The 23927-nt window shown below is 45.2% G+C and overlaps 1 protein-coding gene across 1 annotated transcript; it reads right to left on the bottom strand.

Annotated features, from left to right (window-relative positions):
• Positions 1 to 1066: 1066 nt before the first annotated feature.
• Positions 1067 to 19850, bottom strand: TMCO1 (transmembrane and coiled-coil domains 1). The gene is made up of 7 exons (XM_054384259.1): positions 19781 to 19850; positions 18203 to 18280; positions 14900 to 14959; positions 10961 to 11007; positions 10299 to 10366; positions 6675 to 6819; positions 1067 to 1362 (listed from the first exon to the last, which is right to left on the bottom strand). The coding sequence occupies exons 1-7, from the start codon at positions 19848 to 19850 to the stop codon at positions 1264 to 1266; spliced, it is 567 nt and encodes a 188-aa protein (XP_054240234.1). The 3' UTR covers positions 1067 to 1263.
• Positions 19851 to 23927: the final 4077 nt, after the last annotated feature.

The following is a 23927-nucleotide window of genomic DNA, read 5'->3' as shown; positions in this document are numbered from 1 at the left end:
GCACCAGTACGCAGCAGATGCTTTCCTTTACCTGCCAAATACTCATTTTGGAGAGGTGGAGCATTGAACAGAGGTTCTACACTCATGATTTATCTTTTAAAAAGGTGCCACATGATTATTAGCAAGAATTAATCCACTATGGAGTATCTAATATGGCATTGCACATGCTCCATGCTGACATCAGTTGTTTCACATTTATCCCTTTGCCACGCACCTAGTCAAAACTACCACATGATACACCTCTGGTCACAGAAGGAAGGAAGGAAGGAATCAATGCCTCCTCAGGGTACTGCCTGCTTCAGGAAGTCTGCCAGCCTCACCTGAGTGGCAGCATGATTTATTCACCCCTCCTAAACAAGGCAAGTAGGATCCAGCCAGCAAGGCTGATGCAGACAGTTATTTGGTGAAGCAGAAGATAGGGTCAGGAAGCTTCCTACACTAAGAGGCATACTGATGATCAGCCTGCTCAGCAGTAAAGTGAGAAGCATGGACAGAAATGCTGCTGTCACAACCACTCAGGCAACAGAGGGTTCATCAGCAGTGGATAGTACTGAGATAATTTAACAGTTCACTGACATTTGAAGGCCAGGCTTGTTCCTGTAAGCACGCAGATTCTGCTCAAGCAAGTGACTTTTACAGAAGCTGTATAATGCCATACAAATCTCTGTGGCCCTGTGCTCTGCCAAGATGACACAGGCAGACAGGAAGTACATCCAGAAACGTTTGCCACCTCCAAGGACAGCCTAGCACAGGGACAGATTCCTGCAGTCACCTGAGGCAACAAAAAACCTCACCCTCCATGCTGGAAGTTCTGCAAAGGGAAAATTAAGTACACCTACTTGCCTTGCTGCCTGCTTCACAGCATGATTGTTCTCCATTTTCCCAATTGTCTACTTTGCAGATCTCACACTTGCTCTCTGAGTTCATTTCTATGCTGCACACTAACTCAGCTGCACTACATCAATGTATTTCTACTTGTCCTACAGCACAATTAAGAGACATCCAAATAAACATGCCCATGCCGTTTATTTCTCAGAAACATCAGAAACAAGAAAGTCAAGTTATCTTCTGAGAACTTTCTCGGTTTGATGAGCAAACAACTGCTGGTAGAATACTTCAAACGGAAGATGTCTCCAAGACTGTGGCCAATACTGCACAGGCTGGTTTTGGACGTGCAGAGCCTGGTGCAGAATCTCATCTTGTTACCTCCCAAAGGCAGTCTTGTGCACTGGTCAAATCTGTCATGAAGGCTGTAATCCTGCTTTAGGAAAACTTCCCTGCCTGAGGTGGCGGCCCAAGGAAGCCCCCTGCTTGCTTGGTGGCAGCCCGGGAAGGAGCAAGACCAAGCATCTTCTGGATGTTCTGCAAAAACAAGAACAAAAAGGCAGGGTAGTGTCAGACCATGACAAAGGAGACAAAGAAGAAGTAGTACAAGTACAACCTTCCCTCTAGTCGCAACAGATTCCCACCTACATAGCCTTACCAATCTCCTGCTATATACTGGACCTCTGTCCCTATACATACCTTCAGCACAGAGCCAGACAACCCTTCATAATGGTTACAGTTCAAGCTGGGCCACTCACATCTTCAACAAGTGCCTTCTGATCATTAAATCCACATTTTGGTTGAGGGTTCTTCACCTCCAGCTATGCATCAGTCAGTTGGCAGGTACCTCAGCATCTTTGCACACAACAGTTCCCTTTGCAATTTCACTGCAGAGCACAGTCAGGAGTAGGTTCTTAACATGTGCTCATAGGCAGAACCAAAGCAGCCCTGGGTTTTCACAAGTTCCAGAAACCACTGTGGTGGTGGCCATCAGAGCCTGAGGGTCTGCAAGCTGGCAAGGAAGGCTCTCTCCTAATGCAGCTGGAATTTGGGTCAGCAAGATGGCAAGCAGAACATGTGCCAAGTTCAAGCCAGGAGCTTAGGCACAGAATGAACATGAAAGCTGGTGATGCAGACAGAACAATGCTTTGGTGCAAACATGCACTCTAACAGGACACATGTAGCAAAAGCCCCAAACTGACTTTTGGAATGACCTCATATGGATCTGAGCAGGGTGTTTCAATGGAAAACAACAAACAAGGAAAGAATGAAGCAGCAGAGCCAGGCATTAGCCAGGAACTCATGGTGGAGTTTTTAAATTTGATGCTTTTTGTGATTTTTTTTGTGTGAAATTCCTTTTAAATTTTGCAACAGCGCAGCTACAAAGAGACATCAGTTCTTCTAGTTTCATCCTTCACTGTAAGCAACTACAGCTCAAGATGCTGCTCCTGCTGTGCTAGCAAAACAGAGACAACTGATGCAAAGGAAAGAAAAAAATGCCAACACCCCCCCCTCCAACCCCCCCGTGTCCTCCTCATGTCACCAGCTCAGTCCTGGTTATTGAGACAACAAAAGGAGGAAGGAGAATTCTCTTCAAATCTGAGTATCCCCTACAAAATAATTGTCAGGATAGGTCAGATAACAAGGTCATAAGGATCTTGAACTTTTAGATCATGGAAGGAAAACAAAACAAAACAAAAAGGCAGACAGCTTCATAATTCCACAATAGCTATATTTAAAAGAAATGGGAATTATACCAGGTGGAGACTATGGAAAGGAAGGTTTCAGTCCACACACAAACATGAAAGTAAAGCAGGGGAACACTTCAAAAGGAATTACATCAGATTTAGTCCACAGTCTATATAAATTAGCCACTGGTTGATATTCAGCAACTTAATAAGAGGACTTCAGTGTGGGATACTCCTTTGAGCGGTTTCTCTTCTTAGACCGTCCTTAGTGAAGAGATAGAGAAACAAGAGAAGCAGCTAAGAAACACAGTCAGCAACACCAGAGGGTGCTGCAGAGTCAGCAGCAAGCAGGACCAGGATCCTACCACCATTGTAATGGCTCACTCCTGGTCGAGATGCTAGCATAGCGTCCATGGATACAAGGAAGTATGCACTGCCTCCTGCCTGGTCTTTTAAGTATCAAGAAAGCAGAGAACTATGGTGCTGAAGTTTACTCCACCTGTTTGAGCAGTCCCAAAAGGAAAAGACAAGGCAGCTTGTCTATTTGTGGATTCAAGACTTGAGTCACTTTTAGCATTATCACAGAATCGTTTAGGGTAGAGAAGAACTTAAGATCATGGAGTCCAGCTTTATATAGCAGTCCCCTCCCTGCTATGGAAGGCAGGCAGCCTCCTGCACTAGCTGTAAAGTAAGTTATGCTGGACAGCAATCCTCAAGTCTACATAACTGGGAACACCAAGGCATGGGCAAGGCCCAAAAGAAATCTGTCCACTGTGGGCTGCACTCCACAAGGAAGCCTGTAGAGTCTACCTCCAACACAAACAGGACAACCGCCTTCAGGAGCAGGAAGGGAAAGACTAAGGATCCAAATTTCTCATCTGAGGTCTCCTGAACTTTCCTTAAATGTCTGCAGGAAAGACAGGAGCTGCTTCTGCTTTTGTCTTCAAACCCAGAAAGGCTTCTAATACAAGGCAACAAGTGGCTCCAAGCCCAGCCCCCGTGGGAAAGTGCACTCCTGGAAGTAGGGATAATTGTTTGCTCCCCTTCCCACTGGGAAGATATTTCAGAGAGGAGCAGCCTAATCTACAGTTCAGACGTGTGAAAGGGAAGGAAAGATCAGCGAATGCCTGAGGAACAGCAGCAGATTCCTCTTCACAAATAGCACAGGTGAAGGCTGGGAGTTCAGAGACAGGAGCAGGGACAGAGGATGTAACCCTGACATTATGCCTCCCACCCAGCCCAGCAGCAGACTTTCCCAGCTGAAACCCAGCATCTCAAGGACCCTTGGAAGGCCTCTCCCAGCAACCCTCCTCTCTCCAAACAGGAAAGCAAGAGGAACTAGGGGACAGGATTTACGTGCCAGGGAGAGCTGGGAACAGCGCAAAGGAAGTTACTCACGGTGAGTTGACTATTTTGGGAGATGCTGGCCAGGTCACAGGCAGCAAGCTTCCCAGTCAGTGTTTGAAGAGTTTATCACCCCCACATGCCTGAGGACCACATGAAGAGACTGCCTGATGCTGCTGCTGCCCATCCCACTAATGTCAGTTTAATCACCATCCAGTTAGTCTCCCCACCCTTGCATACTCCCCTGCATTTCCCTCCAGGTCACTTTTCACACACAGGAGTTCCTCTACAAGGATGTCTCTCTTCCCTGCCTTTGATCCCTTCGCAGGCAGCTCTGGGATTTAAGGGAAGGTTGAGGCATATATGGTCTTCTCAGCTTGTTTGCAACCTGTTCCCTGACTTTTGAGACATCTCCACTCCTTCTCCTCTTGTGTCAGCAGCATCAAGCCAGACACCAACTCCCAGATCAGTTCTCCTGCTTTGGGCTAACAGCTGTTTTGAAGCTGACCTGGTGATATTTCCCCTTGTGCACACATAAAACACAAAGGGTCAGGAAGCTTTCACCTCCTCAGTGGAAGCACCAAAAAGCAAGTCTTTGGCATCATTTTAAGCCCTTAATTACTTTCTTCCCCTGTCCTATTAGGCCTCTCACAGCCCTTCAAAGTCTTCTCTCCCATGCTGTTATCACCCAAGTTCCTTCAAACAGTAACAAAGGCAAGAGTGGGATGCCAGCTACCACAATTTCAGCTCCTAGCTTTTGCACAAACTAACGTGGATGGTCTCTGCCCTTCCTTTCATGTAGCAAGGAGGAAGAAACTGAGCTGCCTAACAGCTGGACATCAGCAGGTATAGTTAACCACCTAGATAAGGCAGCACTATGAAGACTGCAACCTGACACTTCAGAACAAATCCACCCTTCCCCAAAGCAATAAGGTCATTTCTGCCTCTGCAGGGCCACGAGCATGAACTCTCAAAAGCACAAGGACAATTATTTTTTTCCTCAGAATTTCTCTTGAAAGCCCAACTCATTACAAGCAGCTCAGCATTTCTGCCCAGAACCAGACTGGACCATCACTCCGTTTATCCTGTCCACTTATTTCACAACAGGAAACATCAGGAAATGCCCACAACTAGAACTAACCACAGGAATTCTATTTTGGGACAAAAATAAATAAAGCCAGGGGGGGATTTTTCAGCAAGGGAGTTCCCCCAACAAGTCAACGGGTGCAGAAAATTCCTTCTGACAGTGCTTTTTAGTTACTACAAAGATGTTTCATGTAACAGGTGATTAACACAGAGCAGAGTCAGGTAAAGTTGCCTGAAGGAACAGTATCAGACCACAGCATCCCAGGAATTCAGGAAAATGATCATAAGAGCTAGAAAAGTCTCACCTGGAAGTGTTTACGATCAGGCTGGATGAAGTTTTAAGTAACCTGGTCTAGTGGGAGGTCCCTGCCCACAGCAGGGGAGTTGGAACCAGATGATCTTTAAAGTCCCTTCCAACCTAAACCATTCTATGATTCTTTCAACTTGACAAACACTGCTTCGGTTACTGAGAAGTGAAACAAGATTTGTCTTACAGCAAAGAGAATGAGGAAGCCCCTGACCTTTGGTACTCTGAACCTGGCCCTGCCTGGAGTGAACGGTGGGCCAGATGACCTCCAGGTGACCCTTTCAACAACACGTTCTACAGTTCGTTATCTGCTTTCAACACAGATCGGACACAGATCCATTTCAATACAAGGACCCAATACACAGGGCTATGAACAATTTGATTCACTAGGAGTGGACTCTGTGACTAAAGGAACTCTCTAACATTAAGCTGCTGCCATCAACTCATCCAAACTTCTGACAGCAGCTAGCACAACACACCACTTCCTTTCGCTGATCTGCTTTAAGCTTTTCTATGTCCTCAGCACCCCTAAGGAAAAGCAAAAAGCCAGTCAAGGAGAAAAGCAGCAAAAATCCAGGAAGTGAAGCAAAGAAAAAGGAAATTTAAACACAGAAAAGCAGATAATTTGCAGCTAGTTGCACCAGCATTCAGCCAGCCCCCAGAATCTACTAATTTATCCCCAGTGCTCTCTGGGGAAATTTGGCAAAGTAGACTTCTGGTTGCACTGAGAAGGTTTTCTTGTCTTCACCAGCCATTGTGCCACTTAAGCTGCTAGTGATTCTCTCTGAACAGGCATTTCTTCCCCTATCCTCACTGGTTCTTCTCTTTCCAAAATACGTGACTAACCAGCTTTGCTGGGAAGCTACTTTTGACATCATACCAGATCCCCTTTCAGTGTCACACCCTCACACACAGGGACTCAACACCAAAGGTGAAGTTTTTAAGACTGACAAAAATCAGGCAGTCAGCAAACCCAGGAAGGGCACTTTCTTAGCAAATTTATGGACTGATTGAATCTTTACAGAACTTCAAGCCACTGAGGAAGCTTCCCCTGAAGATGCTACACTTCTTTCTGTGACTGTAAAAGTCACAATTACTAAGAAGCAGGATTTAGAAATGGGCTTCTGATAGCCTTGTGGATTGCCATACCAAGAGACTGCCTCTATCAGACATGCACACCTAAGGAAGAAGCCCTCTTCTGCTAATTCTGTCCTAGCACCCTGGTGCACGTCTCTGGTCAAAGACAGTGGCTGCTTCTATGATCCCAGTTTAGAGCTGCTTCGAATCTGAAGCACAGGAATGAAGGCAAACACAGAAACCACAAACAGACAAAGATTATACATGAGAAATTGGACAGCAGTAATAGACTCTTCTTGGAGTTGCTTTCCCTGCTCAAGGCATGCAAGACACAGCAAGGTACTCACCTGTCTGATGGACATAGTGCAGAGAATGTAGAGGAAGATGAAAGAGCAATCGGTGTAATCCTCACCCAGCAGGTTGCGGTGGGAGATTCCTTGGATGTATGAGAGGGGGATAAATGGAAGCTTTGCCACCACTCGGCCATCAAATCTGCAAGAGAGCAGAAAGAGAGATCACAACTTGGGACAGTAAGAGTCTTTGGCTATAGAAAGAACAAGTGGGCATCTTCAATAGGTCACTGGAGCAGACAAGATCACACAGAAGCCTAAAAACCTATGCTGCCTTCTCGAGCCCACCTGAATATATATTTAGCCTTCCTCTCACAAAGCCCTTTATCCAATCATCCACAGAGTATTCTGGCTGCCCTCAGTATCAGGTTTGCATAGTCAGAGACAAAGTGTTTCATGGTGATTGAACTGATCACCCAGAGAAGCTGTCACTTCATAAAATTTTGGTGTTTTGCAGTTTATTGCTGCATTTTACTGAGAAGACAAATTTCGCAGATCACTTCCCAGAACACAGTCAGCACATGAACACAAGATGGATGACAATCACCCTGCTGGATTGCAGTTACTGCAAGGAGGTAGACTCTAAACAAAAGAGCATTTTTTTAAGCAGAACATAAATCTTTTCTGGAGCAGGAATACTTCTCAGCACAAAGAAGATGCACAAGAGAGCCATCTGCAGAATGCTTTTTGGTACCAACAGCCTTCTCTGCGTTAGCTCTGAAGACAAAGGCAGCACAGGGGCAGGATGATACCGCATATTCCAAATGAGTTATTCTGCTCCTGGAACTCCTCCAGGTCCACATTCCAGGGCGTCAAGCAGAGTGTGAATTCTGGACAGTTTGCAAAGAGTTCTCCCAACCCAGACAGTTGACCTGATCTTTTGAAGTAAGCGTGTACAATGCCTCATCAGCATGTGCATATCTGGATGTTATTTTCTCTGCGTGTGCTGATTTTCTAACAGGTGTTTCTTGTTTCAAGAGCTCCTAAATGAGCGTTCTTTCCTGTGGAGATGCATTCACACAGCCACAGCTCAAACACACGCCAACTTTGTTTACATCTCACAGGCACTTTGGCAAAAGAGCTAGGAACGGATGTTTATCTCCCTGTAACATCCCCAGTGGCTTAAAATTCTGCGTTATTCCTGCTGTGACAATGACAAGTACTTCAGCAGTAGCACCCCAAGGTAGCCACTTCTAACTCCAGCAGGTCTTCACAGCTATCATGAAGAGACTCTGAAATGCACGACTCTGAGCAAGGCTGAGAACTCATTGCATTAATAAGTAGGACAAGAGAAAACTGAGACACACAGAAGCTTGATTTCTCCCCCAGGAGAAATCCCATCTGCTTGGAGGCCACCACAGCTACACATCTCACTGCTGTAAGTTTACCTTCTAAGCCACAACAGTCATTCAGCTGCTCATCTTCAGCAGAGCATTTTGCAATGTGGGTTTAAACCAGCCTTATCGACATGTGTCCTTCCAGCACAAGTCCACCCTGCTGCCCCATTACCACTGACACTGATAGAGCACCAGTCATCACTGGAATTTCTATTTTGGCTAAGCTGGCACTTGGCAGAGGTGCCCAGCCATAAAGCAGCAGTGTATGCATAGTTACTTGTCCAAAGGTCAGCACATCATGCTACTTCCATGCAATTCCTGCTCCTTTTGACCCCCAGAGCAATAAACTCATTCAAGAACAGGAAAGGCAAGCAAATGAGGCTACAGCCACTGCAGGTGTGAGCCACCCTTTTCCTACCACACCCACAAGGAAGACCTGGCAGTAGCAGCTTCCTGGAGAGAGCCTAAGAGCCTCCTGAATTCATAACTGAAGTATTCTCCTCCTGAGACAAGCAGCTGCTCTTTATGCCACGCCAAAAGAACAACAGTATGTGAGTGAGAACTACATCAAATCCAGCAGCTTCAGGCAGTGCAGGTTCAACCCACCAAATCAGCTGTCCATATACAAACGCACCTGCTACCTTCTTCTGAGACCAGGAACGAAAAATTAACTATCTAGCCCCAAAAGACAGACAGCCAAATCTATAAATTTTAATTCAATAGCTGCAGCTATTAGCAAGAAAGCAATTTCCTTTAGAATTCTCAGTGAGCTCTCTGGATACTCCTGCTGTTCACGTTCCCTCTAGGGAAAGGGGCAGTTAAAGGAAAGATAAGCCCAAAAGCTTTGTGTCAACTCTGTCTAGTAGTGTGGCCTCTGTGGGCAGAAACCCTCAACACAGGAACAAGACAAGTAAACTTGGTGCCCTTAGAGAAGAAGAAACCAATAAACTGGGCTTCTATGGAAGGAACCACCACATAGAAGTATACCAAAATCAATTCCTTCCTAAATCTCTTAAAGAATTTACAGTCCTGTAAAACTTATCAATCACAGACTACTTCGAACTGCCTTTTCCCATGCCAGGAAAGTGGGCAGAGAAAGGTGGAGTTTTTTCTGGGGGCTGAGTTTTTATAGGGGGCAGGGTTCTTTGTTGTGGTTTTGGTTTTTGTCTTCCTAGTTTGTTGAGGGGCAGAGCTGGTGGTGGTGTTCGTATTGCACCCAAATAGCTAGGCAAGCACTTGAAGGCCTCAGGTGCAGCACTATAAATCCTCCACAGACACTGTGTTGCTGGGCACATGACTCAGGACTGCACTTCATCCCTGCTCAGGGTTGCAGTGACATGAGACATAAGTGACTCAAGATTGCACCCAAATTTGAAAGTTCTTTAGCACTGTGCTCCTCTGCTCAGTTTCAGAGCATTCCAGGGAATGCTAGATGCTGAAGTCTGACTAAGCTGAATGAATAGTCCACACAGTGGCACTTCTGTAATTATGTTACCCCGTTTGCAATTTATCCACCCACAGATCTGCAGTAAAATAACAACTGACTGTATCACAGGGACTGCCAGCACAGAGGCCAGAGGTTTTGGTGCCCAAGAATATAAATTCCTATTTGCAGGACAAATACATTGCCCAGATATAAAGCAGTCTCCCAAAGCTTATACCAACCCATACTCTGCAAAGTTCATATTCAAAAGACTGAGTAAAGCGTTAAAAGTCAAGCAGAGCCTTTCAGTTTTGCTAGTTGTAACCATGCAAACCAGCTGGCTTTATTTGTCTTTTTAAAACTCAACCTATCCCAGGTCACTTTTTTAAAGCAAAGTAAGATTGGAGTCCATGCCTGGACCTCTTAGTATCTTGAGTCTGATCACCAACAAACTCTGCAGTCATAGCTCATTTCTAAAGGCAAAAGAGCTGACCCAGTTTCGCTTGCAGGAGCATTCTTCGGTCACGCTATATAGTGAAGCCAAAAAAGCTGAAGAATGTTGCTGCTTGCCTGACATCCACCAAACTTGCCCTAATAAAGATGTTCACAAGAAGAAAGGGTATTAGAGTTGTCTAGACTAAATGAAAATAGTTTAATTGGACTGCGTTCAGAATGCAGTGTTCCTTCTTGAACAGAGCAAGTGTGTAGTCACCAAACAACAATATCTTCATATGAAATATTGATCTATTTTACACAGGTTAGTGATGGTTCTTGGAGGGATTCTGTCACCATAACACTTCAGATGCTGGAGAATATATTCACAACGAAAATTTAAGAAAGATGCAGAAAGTTGATACTTACATGGAGTTAAACATTCCCATCAAGGCAGTGAAGCAGAAGCCAATGGCAAGCATGGATTTCATCCGAACCTGCAAGTAGAAAGATCAGAGGCATTCAAAACAGCAGGCCTGCACTGAGGCATTATGAGTTCATACCTTTAAGAACAGGCTTTGTACAGCATCACTGGAGTCCAGAAGTAAAAAAAAAAAGATACCCAAAATGCCAAAGGATTTGTAAAAGTGACCCCAAAGAGAAAGTTAATCAACAGCTGGGTACAAAGACTGCCAGAAAGTGGATCACTGATGTGAAGAGCTGCTTCAAGGGAAAGAAAAAGTGCTCAGAAATTGTCCTGTTACCTGCCACAGGTTGTTTTTCACTTTAAGCCTATACAACCCATCAGCAGGGGATCATTAGGAAGACAGAATTTAGCAGTGGAAGTCAGACAAATTAACTCTACTTTGAAAATATCATGGAAAACCATAAAGAAAATAATCAAGTCTGGGCATGAGACAAGGCAGTGACTGCTGGAGAACTCTGTGGCTCGTTCTAAAGTCTGTAGCTGCTACAGACAATTCTGAAAGACTTATCAGAAGAAAAGCTGCTACATCTGCCAACTGAACAGTCTTTCTGCTGGAAAGCTGAGTGAAATCTTCAGCAGTCAGGACTGCCTTTAATTTTCTCACCATTGACAAGTCTCTGTTGTTATTCTTCAGTTTCTCTTCTTGTCTCTCTGTAAAGACCAAAACAGTTACCAGTTACAATCAGTTATTACCAACCTAGACATCAGAGTGTTTTCATTTCCAGGAAGGCTTGGCTCTCCACATAAACAACACTTCCAAAACCAACTCCAGCTTTCTCTGCCAGACAGTACAAAGTGAAAAAGTGTACACAGTCAACCACTTCTCCATCACAGCAACGTGCGGCAAAGCAGACACAAAAGAGGAGGAGGCTAGAACCACACATTCAGCACTTTGGAAAGAAATGCACAGAATGCCAAATTTGCTGACTCAACCAACTGACGCAGTGCCACAAGCCACACTGCCAGAAAACAAAGACAGTGACTCTATCCCACCCTTCTGGAAGGGCTCAGTCCCAATTTACTGCACACCAGGCTCACCATTAGAAGTACATTCTATCAGGATTTCACCTGGGAGGTGGCAGAAGGGACTCCAAAACACAGAGCTGGGAGCTGTGCTTCAGCAAGGTTAACATCCTGTTGGTCTTAGTAATAAATTTGGGACCCTTGTCACACCTCAAACATTCTCCAAAGAGGAAAGATGATTTCTACATCAGTCTCAGCGATGTGTTGCTATGCTGTGCAAATAATACTTTAAAGATACTACCTTGGAAATTTGATCTGTTCAAGCCATCACAAACTTCAGTTTTCTGGGAGTGCATTTTGCATGCCCCTCATTAGAAGGCTACTCTGGTCTCAAGTGTTAACCACCACCTGTCATCTTTCCTGTCCCATGTCCCCATCATCCCTTGGATGCTGTACTGGTCTCTCTGTACTAGTTGCTCATAGGCAACTAGTGACAGAATGAGAGGACACAGTCTCAAGCTGCTCCAGGGGAGGTTTAGGCTGGATGTTAGGGAGAAATTCTTCACAGAAAGTGTGATTGGCCATTGGAATGGGCTGCCCAGGGAGGTGGTGGAGTCATCGTCACTGCAGTGTTTAAAATAAGACTGGATGAGGCACTTAGTGCCATGGTTTAGTTGATTAGATGGTGTTGGGTGATAGGTTGGACTTGATGATCTCAAAGGTCTTTTCCAACCTGGTAATTCTGTGATACTGATCTCAGACTGAGAATCCAGAGAGGCAGCCAGGGCTTGGAAGCAACACCTAGCTAAAGTAAGGATGTGAACAATGAAGAAATATCAAAAAAACAGTGCAAGTGAAGAGAGGGGGTGATGCAGAAGGATTATCAAGGGGTATCCAGCATGTGATTTGTCCAGTGGATCCCTACTGAAGTTTAAGTACAGGAGGCCCACAGCACAGAAGCTGAACAGTGACCTTTCAAGACCCTGCTAAATAAAGGAACTCACAGTGTTATGAAAAGCAATAGCAACACCCCAAACCAATTTCTTAAGAGTCCTCATAGCTATTTTCAGTTGCTTTTAACTACAAACCACCCCCCAGCAGGAACTTTCCACACACCTGCTTCCTGACCCAGGTGAAGAGTTTTGTTCTGGGAAATTTCATTAACCACAGGCCAGCTCTTTAGGAACCTCATTTGGCACAAATACTTGTTTTTTCCCCTCTGCTGCATAACTAACCATCTATTTAGATGGGCTAAAGGTTACACAGGGATAAAGAATACAGCCCTGATCCCCCGATACACCCAACCTGTTTCTCACCCATTTCTACAAATTCAAAACAAAGAGGCTCTGGTTTTCCTCTCACCTTACATAAGTGCTGTGTTCCTGCCCAAGTCAGACATAAGCAGCATTTAGGTACTTTGCTATACAGCTGATTAGAGGCACAGAGCACCACACCCTGGAGTCCAAAATCATCATCTTCTGCTCACTGGAACACAAACCACGAGGACACAGCAATAGTATCTGCCAGCACTGGGTTTGGTTGGTTGGGGTTATTTGTGTGGTTTTGGTTTGCTGTCTACCTAGCACTCATGTGGACTCCTGGGAATGCCACTGTCTTTTCATCTAGGAGCACATGGATGCAGAAAGCAGTAGCAAAGTTTCAGCCAACAGTCATGCTCCTTAAGCTGAAATGCCACAAGGGTGCATCATGATGTTGCAGGTGTTCTACTTCAACAGTGTGGAAGGTGATTTAGAATCAGTATGACTGAAGTTGATTCACTTTACACTTAAAAGTTGGATAAGCAGTTAGCAGCAAATTAAGCTTTCCTGTGCCACTTTCACCCTATCTCCTTCTGTGTGTGCATAATTCACTCTTAACACAACTAAGTAACGTCACAGCTCACAGCTCTTGCCTTATTCTTTGCACAAAACAGATGGAAACTGAGCCAGGTCTGTACCAAAGCTGTGACTTATCTTTAAAGCCTCAGTTCATTTTATTTTTTTTTAACAGAATAGCAAGACTTAAAGGAAACCCATCTCAAATAAATTTGCTGTTACAACAATGTTACACCTTACAGAATGATTCACCATCCAGTAAATTACTGGAATCAGAGATTTCAAAAGCATTTAACAGCTGTAAGTCATTTTTCTGGATGTCCAGCTTGACATTTAGGGACTGATTTTTCAGGGCTAAGAATTCAGCTTTGGTGAAAACAAATGAGACACTGAAATTATGCAGCATTTGCAAAAAAAAAAAAAAAAAAAACCAAACAAACCAAAATCCCAACAGTAACAAAAAATCCCACTCTCAGTATCTTAGTCTTGGCCAGCAAGCACCAGAGCAAACAAAATCAGTGGTCATTTCCTTCATTCTGTTCCTAGTCCCTTTGTGCTTTGTTTTTTATTTGCAAAACAAGATTATTTCAGTGTATAAAAAACCCTGGTGGAGCATCTGAATTCCTCAGATTCTACTGTTTATTAGTTTAGTCAAACACAAGCAAAATATTCTCTGCTAGGAACACAAATTGGATGATGCCCTGCAAAAAAAAAAAAAAGTCACTGCCACACTCTTAAAAGTGACCTTATCTGACAGCAACAGGTAAAATTAAAATGTTGCCTTATCTTCCCCCAAGCAGCATTTATCCTATGCAGGGATTGTTCAAGATTAGGAACTGAAAATGCAGAAGAGGAAGAATTTTGGCTCCTATCCTTTCAGAAGCCTAGCGATAACAGGTTTTATACCTAGGAAGAGCTGTTTGAAGAGATGTTTATACTTATCCCCAAGCTTTGTACAGATCAAATGACTAATCCAGCTACCTGGTGTTACAGAGGAATGAGGAAACCAACTCCCAGGAGCTCTCCTGTGTTCCTGCCACAATTTCTGTAATAATTTAACAGAGCTTTGCTGCACGTTTTGAGTCCTGCAGATAACAGAACTCTCTCAAGCTCACGCCCATTAAAACCTCCCATGTTGCTCTAGCATAGCTCAGTACTTAAAAAAAGTTACCTTACTCAGACTGACAATGAAAAAATATGGAAAAAGAAATCACTACCTAAAATTGAGCAAAACTCATTTATCAAACTTTAAACAAACTCAAGCACAGTTAATGAGCAAGCACTTTCAGCCCTGAAGTATGCAAGTAAGAAGAAAAAAAAAAAGAGAGAAGCTCCAGAAGTCACAACCATGCAGTCATACGGCTACTGCAAGCTGACAGCACACTGCAGCAAAGAGCTTTGACAACAGTTCACAGCAGTCTTAGATACAAAGATTTAAATCAGAGAGATAGGCAACCAGTGCAGCAAGAAGTGCTGCTCCTCTCTGTGGTGTTGCCCTTCTCTGTGGTGTTGCCCTTCTCTGTGGTGTTGCCCTTCTCTGTGTTTGACCAAAACGATCAGAAGGCTAGATGTCTCATGTCTTGGATGGCAAAGCACAAGTGTTCATATCCCAGTCAGAAGGCCAAGAATCAGCTCTAGCACCAATTTAAATAAGGAGTTTTGGAAGGAAAGGAGGGATATTTACTTCCACAAGTTTCTCAACTTCCCCCCCTTCTTGGGGCACCATACTCCTCTTCTAGTCTTACCTATTTTCTTTTTCTGCTGTCGGCCTGCTGACTCAGTTATTGTTTCCTTCTTCTTTTCCACTGCCAAGTGAAAAGAAAGATACTCCATCATTTTTGCATGGGCATACAACTGCTCCTTTTCCACATGAAATATTTTACTCCTTTAGAAAGCAGGAGCACAAAAAGAAGGTAAGAATGGCTAAGAACATATTCAGCATCAAATTATATACCATCCAGGCTGACTCCACAAAACATTTAGAAATAATAATAAAAACGTTCAAACCCCAGGATGAGGTATCAGAATATTTAAAGAGTTAATTTAACACTCTGTCAAGAGCCCACTACATTGTTAACTGAGAAGTCTGGGGACAAATTTGGCTCAAATGCAGATTTGTCATTAGTTCTAGACAGCACTTTTGATGAGTGTAATGAAAAGCGCTTTGTGGCAAGCTCTGCTCCCGACTATCTGCAGTGGGAAGCAGAATACAGAGAAGCCTGTGTTCTCCTACATCCCATCTTCACAGGCAGGCATTCTCAGGGGAAGTGCTGCCCAAGCAGTAGGCCATGGTCTCTCCATTCTTCATTTAATTAGTACTGAAGCATTTCCAATGTTTTTAAATAGAAGCCTAAGCTCCAGGTTACTAAAATCCCAAATCAGACACTCACCAAGCGTCTGCAACCAACCACCACTGCAGCAAAAAAGGCTAACACAAAGCCAGCAGAGTCACCTTCTAACCCAGTAACTGGGCTGCTCTTCTGCTAATAGCAAAAGCAGCTTTTCCAGGAAGTAAGATGTGAATTTAAAACCTAGAACAAGAGTACTGCAAGTAGTGAGGATGACAAAGCATGGCTAAGGTCTAACAACAGCTAGCAGCCCTTCTTAACTCTAAGCTCTATGTATCTGAACATTAGGGCTTTTCTCCCACATGAAGTACTGTCTCAGCACTGACCTAGCCTTAATTTCAAAGCCCAGCTGAAATGAAGGCAGCTAGACTTCCAAGTCACACCAGGATTTGTAGTGCTACCTTCTGAAATGCCTGTAGTACATGAATAAGTCACAGCTGCTGAGAAAACCACAGCAGCTCAGACAAGATACCTAAACACCATCTCCTGTGGTAACGCAGTAGGACACTTGTTTTTTTTTTTTTCCAAAGAACAGGTATATCTCTGGTCAGCAGTCAAGCACAACGGGAATAAACAGGGAAGTCTGCTCAGAGGGAATGCTGGAGAGAGGTGCCAGAAGACACAGCACACCTAGTCCTCACAGAATGATCCCTGCATAACCTAAAGACAAATCCATCTGGAGGATCCTGATCAGTCCACCCCAACCATAGTCCACACAATTTCATGGCCCTCAACTCTAAATCCAACTGGAGAACACTATGAGTGTCTTCAAGGCTACCTATTGCTTCCAGACCAAAAAAAAAGGGCTCCTCCAGACCTCAGCTTCACTCCAGACAACAGCAGTGAGAACAACTAATAACTGCCAGGCAGTCTCCCAAACCTGTCCCTGGGAACACAGGACACAACACAGCAGCAATTCCAGAGTTCACCTTCAGCCTTGCAAATTCACCACTATATCTATCCCACACCATTTTCTACAACCTCTGCAGCAGTCTCAAACTTGTGCCTCTCAGGATAAGAACTGTGAGTAACAAAGCCTGCTCAAGTGCACTACTTGGACCATTTGTTTCTGCAAACGACCCTAAGGATTGCTAGTACTCTCAAGGGAGAGCTTAAAGGCCTCAAATGTGTTTTTTCCTCTTTCAGATGTGCTAGATAACAGTTGAGAGGTGTGGCTCAAGCGGTCTACTTTGCAAGTTGTCAGTTAGCCATCAGGTCACTGTCCTTAGCACAGGAGGGGAAAAGAAACAAACAACAAAAATCAAACCTGAGTTTGTAGCAACTCCTTCTAGTTTACTTTTTTTTGTTGTTGCTGGGAGGCGGCGAAACAAACACCGAGGTTAAAAGCTAACTGAGATGCATGAACCTCAGATCTTTCCCTTTACAGATTACAGCCTAGGTATCAGGAACACTATAAAAACAAACAGCATTAAAATCTTACAGCAATCATGAAGCCCCAGAGATTAAACCCTAGTAACTGCTTTCAGAGCTCCACACAGCATATGCATACTAGGACACTAAGTTTTCAGTTGGGTTTCAAATACTCTCTAACTTGTTCTTCTGGGGCTACTTTTGCCAGCCAAATGGGATTAAAGTGAGGCAAGCAGAGATGCAATCCCCATCTGATACCACCGTGATGACAAAAGCCCCTGGTTTAGAATCTCTGACACAAGCATGACTAACTTCAACTCTTCAGTTTATCTTGCCCAGGGGAAGACTGGATTAAGATAGACTGGAAAGAGCACCCAGTGATGATAATGTTCTCTCACACGCTAAGAGAGTGCTGATATCATGGTGAAATATTTTTAAGGTAAAACCATCTCATGCTTTCCCCAATCATGCAGCTTATGTAGAGTACAAGGAGTTGGAAAGGTCAGATGAATTTCTCCTCTGCTTCTTGGCTTCTGATACAGGCAGACCTATGCTCAAGCCCTCCAACCATTCCTCTTAACATTTGATGCCTATCTTCTAACTGCTCATCTTCTGCTCCCTTTTTCCTTCCTCCCTCCCCCATCCCTTGTTCATCCTCTCCCAGGCCTCTCACATCCCCTCTCTATGGAAGTAACCTGGGACATTATTTCCTAATGATTTCTAATTGTTTCCATTTTATACAAGCATGATTTGTTTTTATATTTCCTGATAACTCAGACCTTTCTATCATGACTTTGCCCTTACTCATCCCCCACCATTAATCAACACTTCTTTTTACATATACTGCTTTCCTCTCATTCATGATTCAACACTATTTTGTTCTTGCTACAGATCTCAAATTCTCCACAGCCCTTGAAAAGCAGAAAGCGAACTTGTTTTAGGCATCTAAAGGAATCTACAGACAGTGGCTGCTCATCTGCAGAAAAAAATATGTCAGCACTGACCTCTTACTCCCTCCTACTCCCTCCTGTCCCCCTCCCCCCTCCCAGTTAAGAAGGGAGGCAACTCACACAACACCACAGGTCTTTGCACTAACTTTCCCTCCAGAAAGACACAAATGAAGGACAAAAGTCAGACCTCTTGGAACAGATTTGTGTAAGTTTTAACATCAGAATCCTTATAAATCCAATCTGAAAAAGGATCTCTCCTTCAGCAGAGAAGGCAGCAGGAATTTCTCAAGAGCACAGACCCCATTCAATTTGACATCTGCTAAAGCACAATGTAACAAGAGCAGCAAGACACATTCTCTAATGTCTGAAGAATACTTACATTTCTTGCTCTGTTTTTCCACTTCAGCCTTTAATCTCTTGTATTTGTCTGTTCGGTATACCAGCACCCAAGTTATACCTGAAACAAATACTTAGCAAGTTAGTAGGTAAATAAAGACCTCCTACAAAAAATAGGGATACAGTTAGCAAATACATATGCAAAATACACATCATGTCTACAAAACCACATGATCATATAGAAAAAGTGACAAAAATCACCAGAAAGCTGGAGTACCACTTTCCATCCAATCCCCTTTCAAGTTCCATGTAGCAATTGTGCCTACAAAATAAATGTCTCTGGAAGTTACCAGCTGTCTACTGGATATTGCTGTTTTGGGGGACTCATTCACTTCCTTTATGCTGATATTTACTGGCTGTTGCTCACCTTAAAACCAGGAGTTGATGAAGGCAATAAAAACTTGTGTTTGTGTTTTGTGTTTTTATTGCACCTATTTAAGACTTGATGAATAATTCCTGCTCTTGCCAGCACCTGTCCGTTACTAGTAGCACATTTTGAAGGCAGAGATTTTAGGCTAGAAGCGAATCAAGAGAATCTCCCATCTAAGTCCCTACACTCAAACATGATCAAAACGAGTTGTGCCCCAGTCACAGAAACAGTGGCTTGTGACCAGTTTAATCTGAGCTCCTACACAAAGCTTTTTTCCCCCCCTTTATTTGGCTTTGGTTTGACAGCAAAGCTGTACCTCTGAGCCCCCATCTGCAGAGATGGGAACGCCGCAGATGCTTCTGAGGTCAACACAGCTTTGTGCTGCGAAAGGCAAAGGGCATATACACTATCTAACTCCAAATGCAATGCTTTAGGGCTCCCAAAAAGAAGTGATATCCTATCATGCCTGGGATTCTCCCTACCCTTGAATGCCTAAAAATGGTGTCTTGTAGCTCTGGGATGAAGGAGATTTGAGGATAAAGCTCAGTGCCACAAAAAGAATGCAGGCTTTGACTGCAATTACCCCAAATAATGTCTATCCAACCTGTCCTTAAAAAGCTGCACCTAGTTCAACTCTTTAACATTTAAAAACCTTTTTTCGAGCAGTACAAGTCAATATCGTTGCAAGTTCAGGTGCTTTCTTCACATCCTTTCCAATGCTACAGAAAACCATCCATGTCCTCTCAGGCACACTGAAAACTGTTCACCCATCTTCCCACTGCCTTCCTCCTTCCAGACCAAACAAACCCAGCTTTGCATCATTGGGCAGTTCTGTTAAAGAGTTATTCACCGTAGTCCTCCGAAGTGCCCATACCGGCAGCAGGCCTCAGCTGGCCCCGAATAACTGAACTTCGTTTCCCGCCCTCTTCTTCCGACATCCGCTCTCCCTTTCCGCCCACCGTTCTGAGTGACCCCAAACTCTTTCATCCGCTCCCTCCTAGCGCTCAGGCCCGATGCGGCACAGGCGAGAAGCAGCCTCCTGCCAGCCTCCTTCCAACAGCATCCGAGCCGCTCCAGGCCTTCCCGCGGACGGGGCAACCGGGTCAGGGGCGGCTCCAAGGTCTCCCCGCTCGGCCACAGCCCAGCAGGAACAGGCCTCACGGGGCGGTGCCGCCGCAGCCCGACACTCACCCTCGGCCAGCAACGCGGTGCACACGGAGATGAAGACGATGAGGAGAGTGTCAGCGAACATGGTGCTCATGGTGGTGCCAACACCCCCCCAGCCCGGTAACGCCGCCGCGCTCCCGGAAGCAGACCTCCACCACCGGGAAGCTACCAAAGGTCACGTCGCCTAGCAACAACCGGAAGCGAGGGCACTTCCAGGAGCTGACGGCGGCCAATCGCCACGGCGATGGCAGAGAAGCGAGGGGCAGGGCCAAAGCGAGCAGACGCTGCTCTGATTGGGCGAGACGGCTGCCAATGCTGGCGGCGGAGCCGCACCTCTCCCGCTGGCCCGGAGGGTCGAGGCCTGACAAGATAGTTGGGAAGTGAGACCGAGAAGGGATGTCTTCCCTGCGTCCTCCTGCCCCAGCGCTATCTAGATCCCACACACCTGGGTCTGGTGGTGTGCAGAGCCCGCCCTGCCACCGCGGTTCCCCGCACGGCTCCCTCTGAGCCATTCCCGAGGCCGCTTCAAGGGCAAGATCCATAGAGAGTTTGCTTTTGTTGAACATAACCCTCGGAGTCAGGAAAGGATTGGCTTGGAGCAGCCTTTCAGGTTTATAAAACCGTGCCCTGGATTAATTTGCCGATGGCATGAATATCTTGTTAATGCAGTGGGATGCATTTTCTTGGATCAAATATTTATCAGAACCTGCCTGCCCTTTATCAGGATTCATTGCTGGCCCACACAGCTAGAAGCAGAGCACTGCATTCAGTGATCCAGAAGGTTGGAAGTCTCTGGAAGAGGGAGGTAAATGTCCAAGTTGCTCCATGTGTATAAAACATTTGTGGGTGGGACAACGCTAAGGATGCTATCGAGGGCAGTGAAATAATGACAAGGATTCAGGAGAGAGAGTAATTGATTTTTATTGAGGTTCCAGTGATTACACCTGGAGCAACAGAACTAGACCAAATCCACAAGTTATAATGGAGTAAGGAGACCTAGAAAGCAGAAATACCGAAAAGGAAACAGGGCAGGCAGGGAAGGGCAGGTTGGTGCCTGTCCTTATGTAACAGAGGAGTTTGCTGTCAGCAGAGTGATGCACTGTGGGATTACATGTGCAGAGCTGGGTGAGAAATAAGGAAGGTAAAGAGCCCTGTGGATGCCTTTAAATACACTGTTCAGAAAGACATATTTCAGAGAAGGCAGCACAAGTAATAAGTGAGGGTGTGAGATTAGACAGCAAACAAATCAACAGAGCCTGGTGACATTTGCATACAAGGAAACACAAAAGCCACATGTGTGCGCAATGAGTCAGGCGTCACTGAAGGCTGCAGCTAAGCACCCTCTGTGCTCCAAGGAAGGTCCCAGTGATGCACTCGAGCACAGCGAGCTTTCTGTGACATTGAGGGAGAACTCGGAGCGGAGCCTGGCCATGAGCAACAGGAGTTCAGTGGGAGTGAGAGCCATGGAGAAGATAGGGGCGAAATGAAGGACCAGTAGATATTTCAGTTTAGGGTGAGCAGCAGGATGATACAGCTGATGATTTGGCAGGACCCATGATAATATTTTGTGCCCTGCTGTGTGCATCTCATGCACTTGGCTGTGCTGTATGCCATCCTCTGCCCTCTCTCCCTCTCTTTAGAGCTCCCTGGCATTCATGGCTGTAAGGTGTATCAGTATCAGTCAAGGCAGTATTTGGAAATGGTTTATCTTACACCACTATGGGAAATGGTTCACACTCTTCCTATTAGTTATCGATCTTCAGCATGGTCTTTCAGATGCAGAACACTTGGGTGGCAGAAGCCAGGGCAGAAGGAGATGGTCAATGACATGAACCTCTTTCCTCTCCATGCTTTGAACTGGAGGTAGAGGTGTCACAGGCTCTTTGTAATTTCATCCTGTCACTTTGAATCACACCAGGATCTTTATCAGCAGGTTTGTTTTTTTTTTTCAGACAACAGAAGGCATATTTCTCTCAATGGCATTTCCTTTCTAGAACAGTATTCTATGCTTTGATCAGCATGTAAAGGACAGATGAAGAGCTGATTGCAGTTTGATTCAATCTAACAAGCCTGGACTAGGAGAAAAAGGAAAGCACTGTACATAGCTTTGGACTGGCCTGAGCTAGGAGCCGGTGCGGTTGTCAAACATTCTAGATACAGCAGAGGTAATTTATGGGGGTATTTATGGAAGCAACCTCAAAACCAGATTAGAGGAGAGACATGTCCAAACAGATTTCATATAGTGAAGTCTCCAGACTTAACCAAAAAAGGTTGCTTTTCACAGTACATTAGTGACTGGCAGCTAGGAAGAAGAATGTGTAAAATTTTCAGATAAATTTTGAGGAAAACATCTAAAACTAACTGGGACTTGAATTTTATTCACTTACAGTTGACAGCTCTGGCCTGGTTTTGAGAGAGCTATTAATCTGATCTTTGCAAGTTCTCCTTGTGTTCTGTATAAATAAGCCTTGAATATCCTTAGCTCATACTCCTTGAGGGCCCATCAAGAGGGAATTACTTACCCTTCCCTCTACAAGCGTGTCTGCTCCTGCCACATGTCAAGCGTCTGGCTTAGAAGGGGAACCAGAGACAAAATACCACAATGGGCATCTTGTAGCAATGCTTAGCTCTGAGTCAGATGGACAGCACAGCCTGAAACAGCTTGAGGACAGCAGAGGTTTTTATTTGTCCCCAAGCAGGGCAGCAGAGAGACTGGCAGCAGTGATTGCAGGCATGAGGAGAGCCAAGTAACCTGGAGGTCACAACATGTTGAGGGGGGTTTACCATTCAAATATGGGTGTGTTGTTGTGGGGGCAAGAAAGAAGAGCTGTGACTATCTCTTGGGACCTGGCAGTGTGTGCAGGAGCCATGCCCAGGGTCAGCCCTTGGAAACTGGCATCGAGCTGTGGGAATCTGCTGGAATTCATCCCTGCAGGAAGTTCCTATCTGTGTATAGCACTTCCTGGCCATGCATGGTGCCATCCCCCCATGCTGCAAGCTGCAGCGCACAGGGCCACAGATGGAATTGGGAGTGGTGAGCAGAGAGGGGCCACGCCTTCCCAGGAGATCCTCTCTCACATCCTGTGTGATAAGGGCTGGGATATGTGACCTGCCTGGCAAACAGTTCCACACCTGTTTCACTGTACTGAGATGGGAAGCTAAAAACCGCACTGAAACTTAGGATCCTATGAAGAGAGCAGGGGAGGAACTCCAGGGAATTTCTTAGGTCTTCTGCTGCCCCAACACACAATCAGCTCTTCTAAAAGCCTTCTATGCAGGAGCTTGCCTAGTGCATTTTTGTAAAGCCTCAGCAGTGGACAGTTCTAGAACTTAACCATAACCTAGTCTAGATGACAATGTCCCACCTGACTGCAGGGGAGTTGGACCATTGAAGGTCCCATCCAACTCAATCCAGTCTGTGATTCTCACCCCTAAAAAATGCCCCTGAGCATGTATTCTGAATTGCAGTTTGATCTGGCAACATTTTGTTACAATCCCTGTGGCTCAGAGACACCCATTCCCTTCTTGTTTCATAGAATCATAGAATGGTTTGGGTTGGAAGGAACCCTAGAGGTCATCTAGTTCCAACCACCACACACACACCATAGGCAGGGACACCTTCCACTAGACTAGGTTCCTCAAGGCCTCATCCAGTCTGGCCTTGAACACCTCCAGAGAGGGGGCATCCATAACCTTCCTGGTACAACCTGTTCCAGTGTCTCACCACCCTTACTGTAAAGAATTTCTTCCTAATCTCCAGTCTAAATCTGCCCTCTTCTAGCCTCAATCCATTCCCTCATGACTCATCACTACAAGCTCTTGTAAAAATTCCCTCCCCAGCTTTCTTGTAGGCCCCCTTCATGTACTGGAAGGCAGCAATAAGGTCTCTCTGGAGCCTTCTCCAGGCTGACAGACCCAACCCTAGCAGCCTGTCCCCACAGGGGAGGTGCTCCATCCCTCTGATCATCTTCATGGCCCTCCTCTGGTTCTGCTCCAACAGTTTGATGTCCTTCTTGTGCTGTGGGCACCAGAACTGGACACAGTACTCCATATGGGATCTCACAAGAGCAGAGTACAGGGGGCAAACACTTCACTTGTCCTCCTGGTTTGTGGCAGCCTTTTGTGAATTTGGAAATGGTCCTCATGTCTCCCATCTTTTCCTCAGACTAAT

The sequence above is a fragment of the Indicator indicator genome, chromosome 10, assembly GCF_027791375.1.
Source record: "Indicator indicator isolate 239-I01 chromosome 10, UM_Iind_1.1, whole genome shotgun sequence".
Taxonomy (NCBI): Eukaryota; Metazoa; Chordata; class Aves; order Piciformes; family Indicatoridae; genus Indicator; species Indicator indicator.
This window is presented reverse-complemented; position numbering and strand designations above follow the sequence as displayed.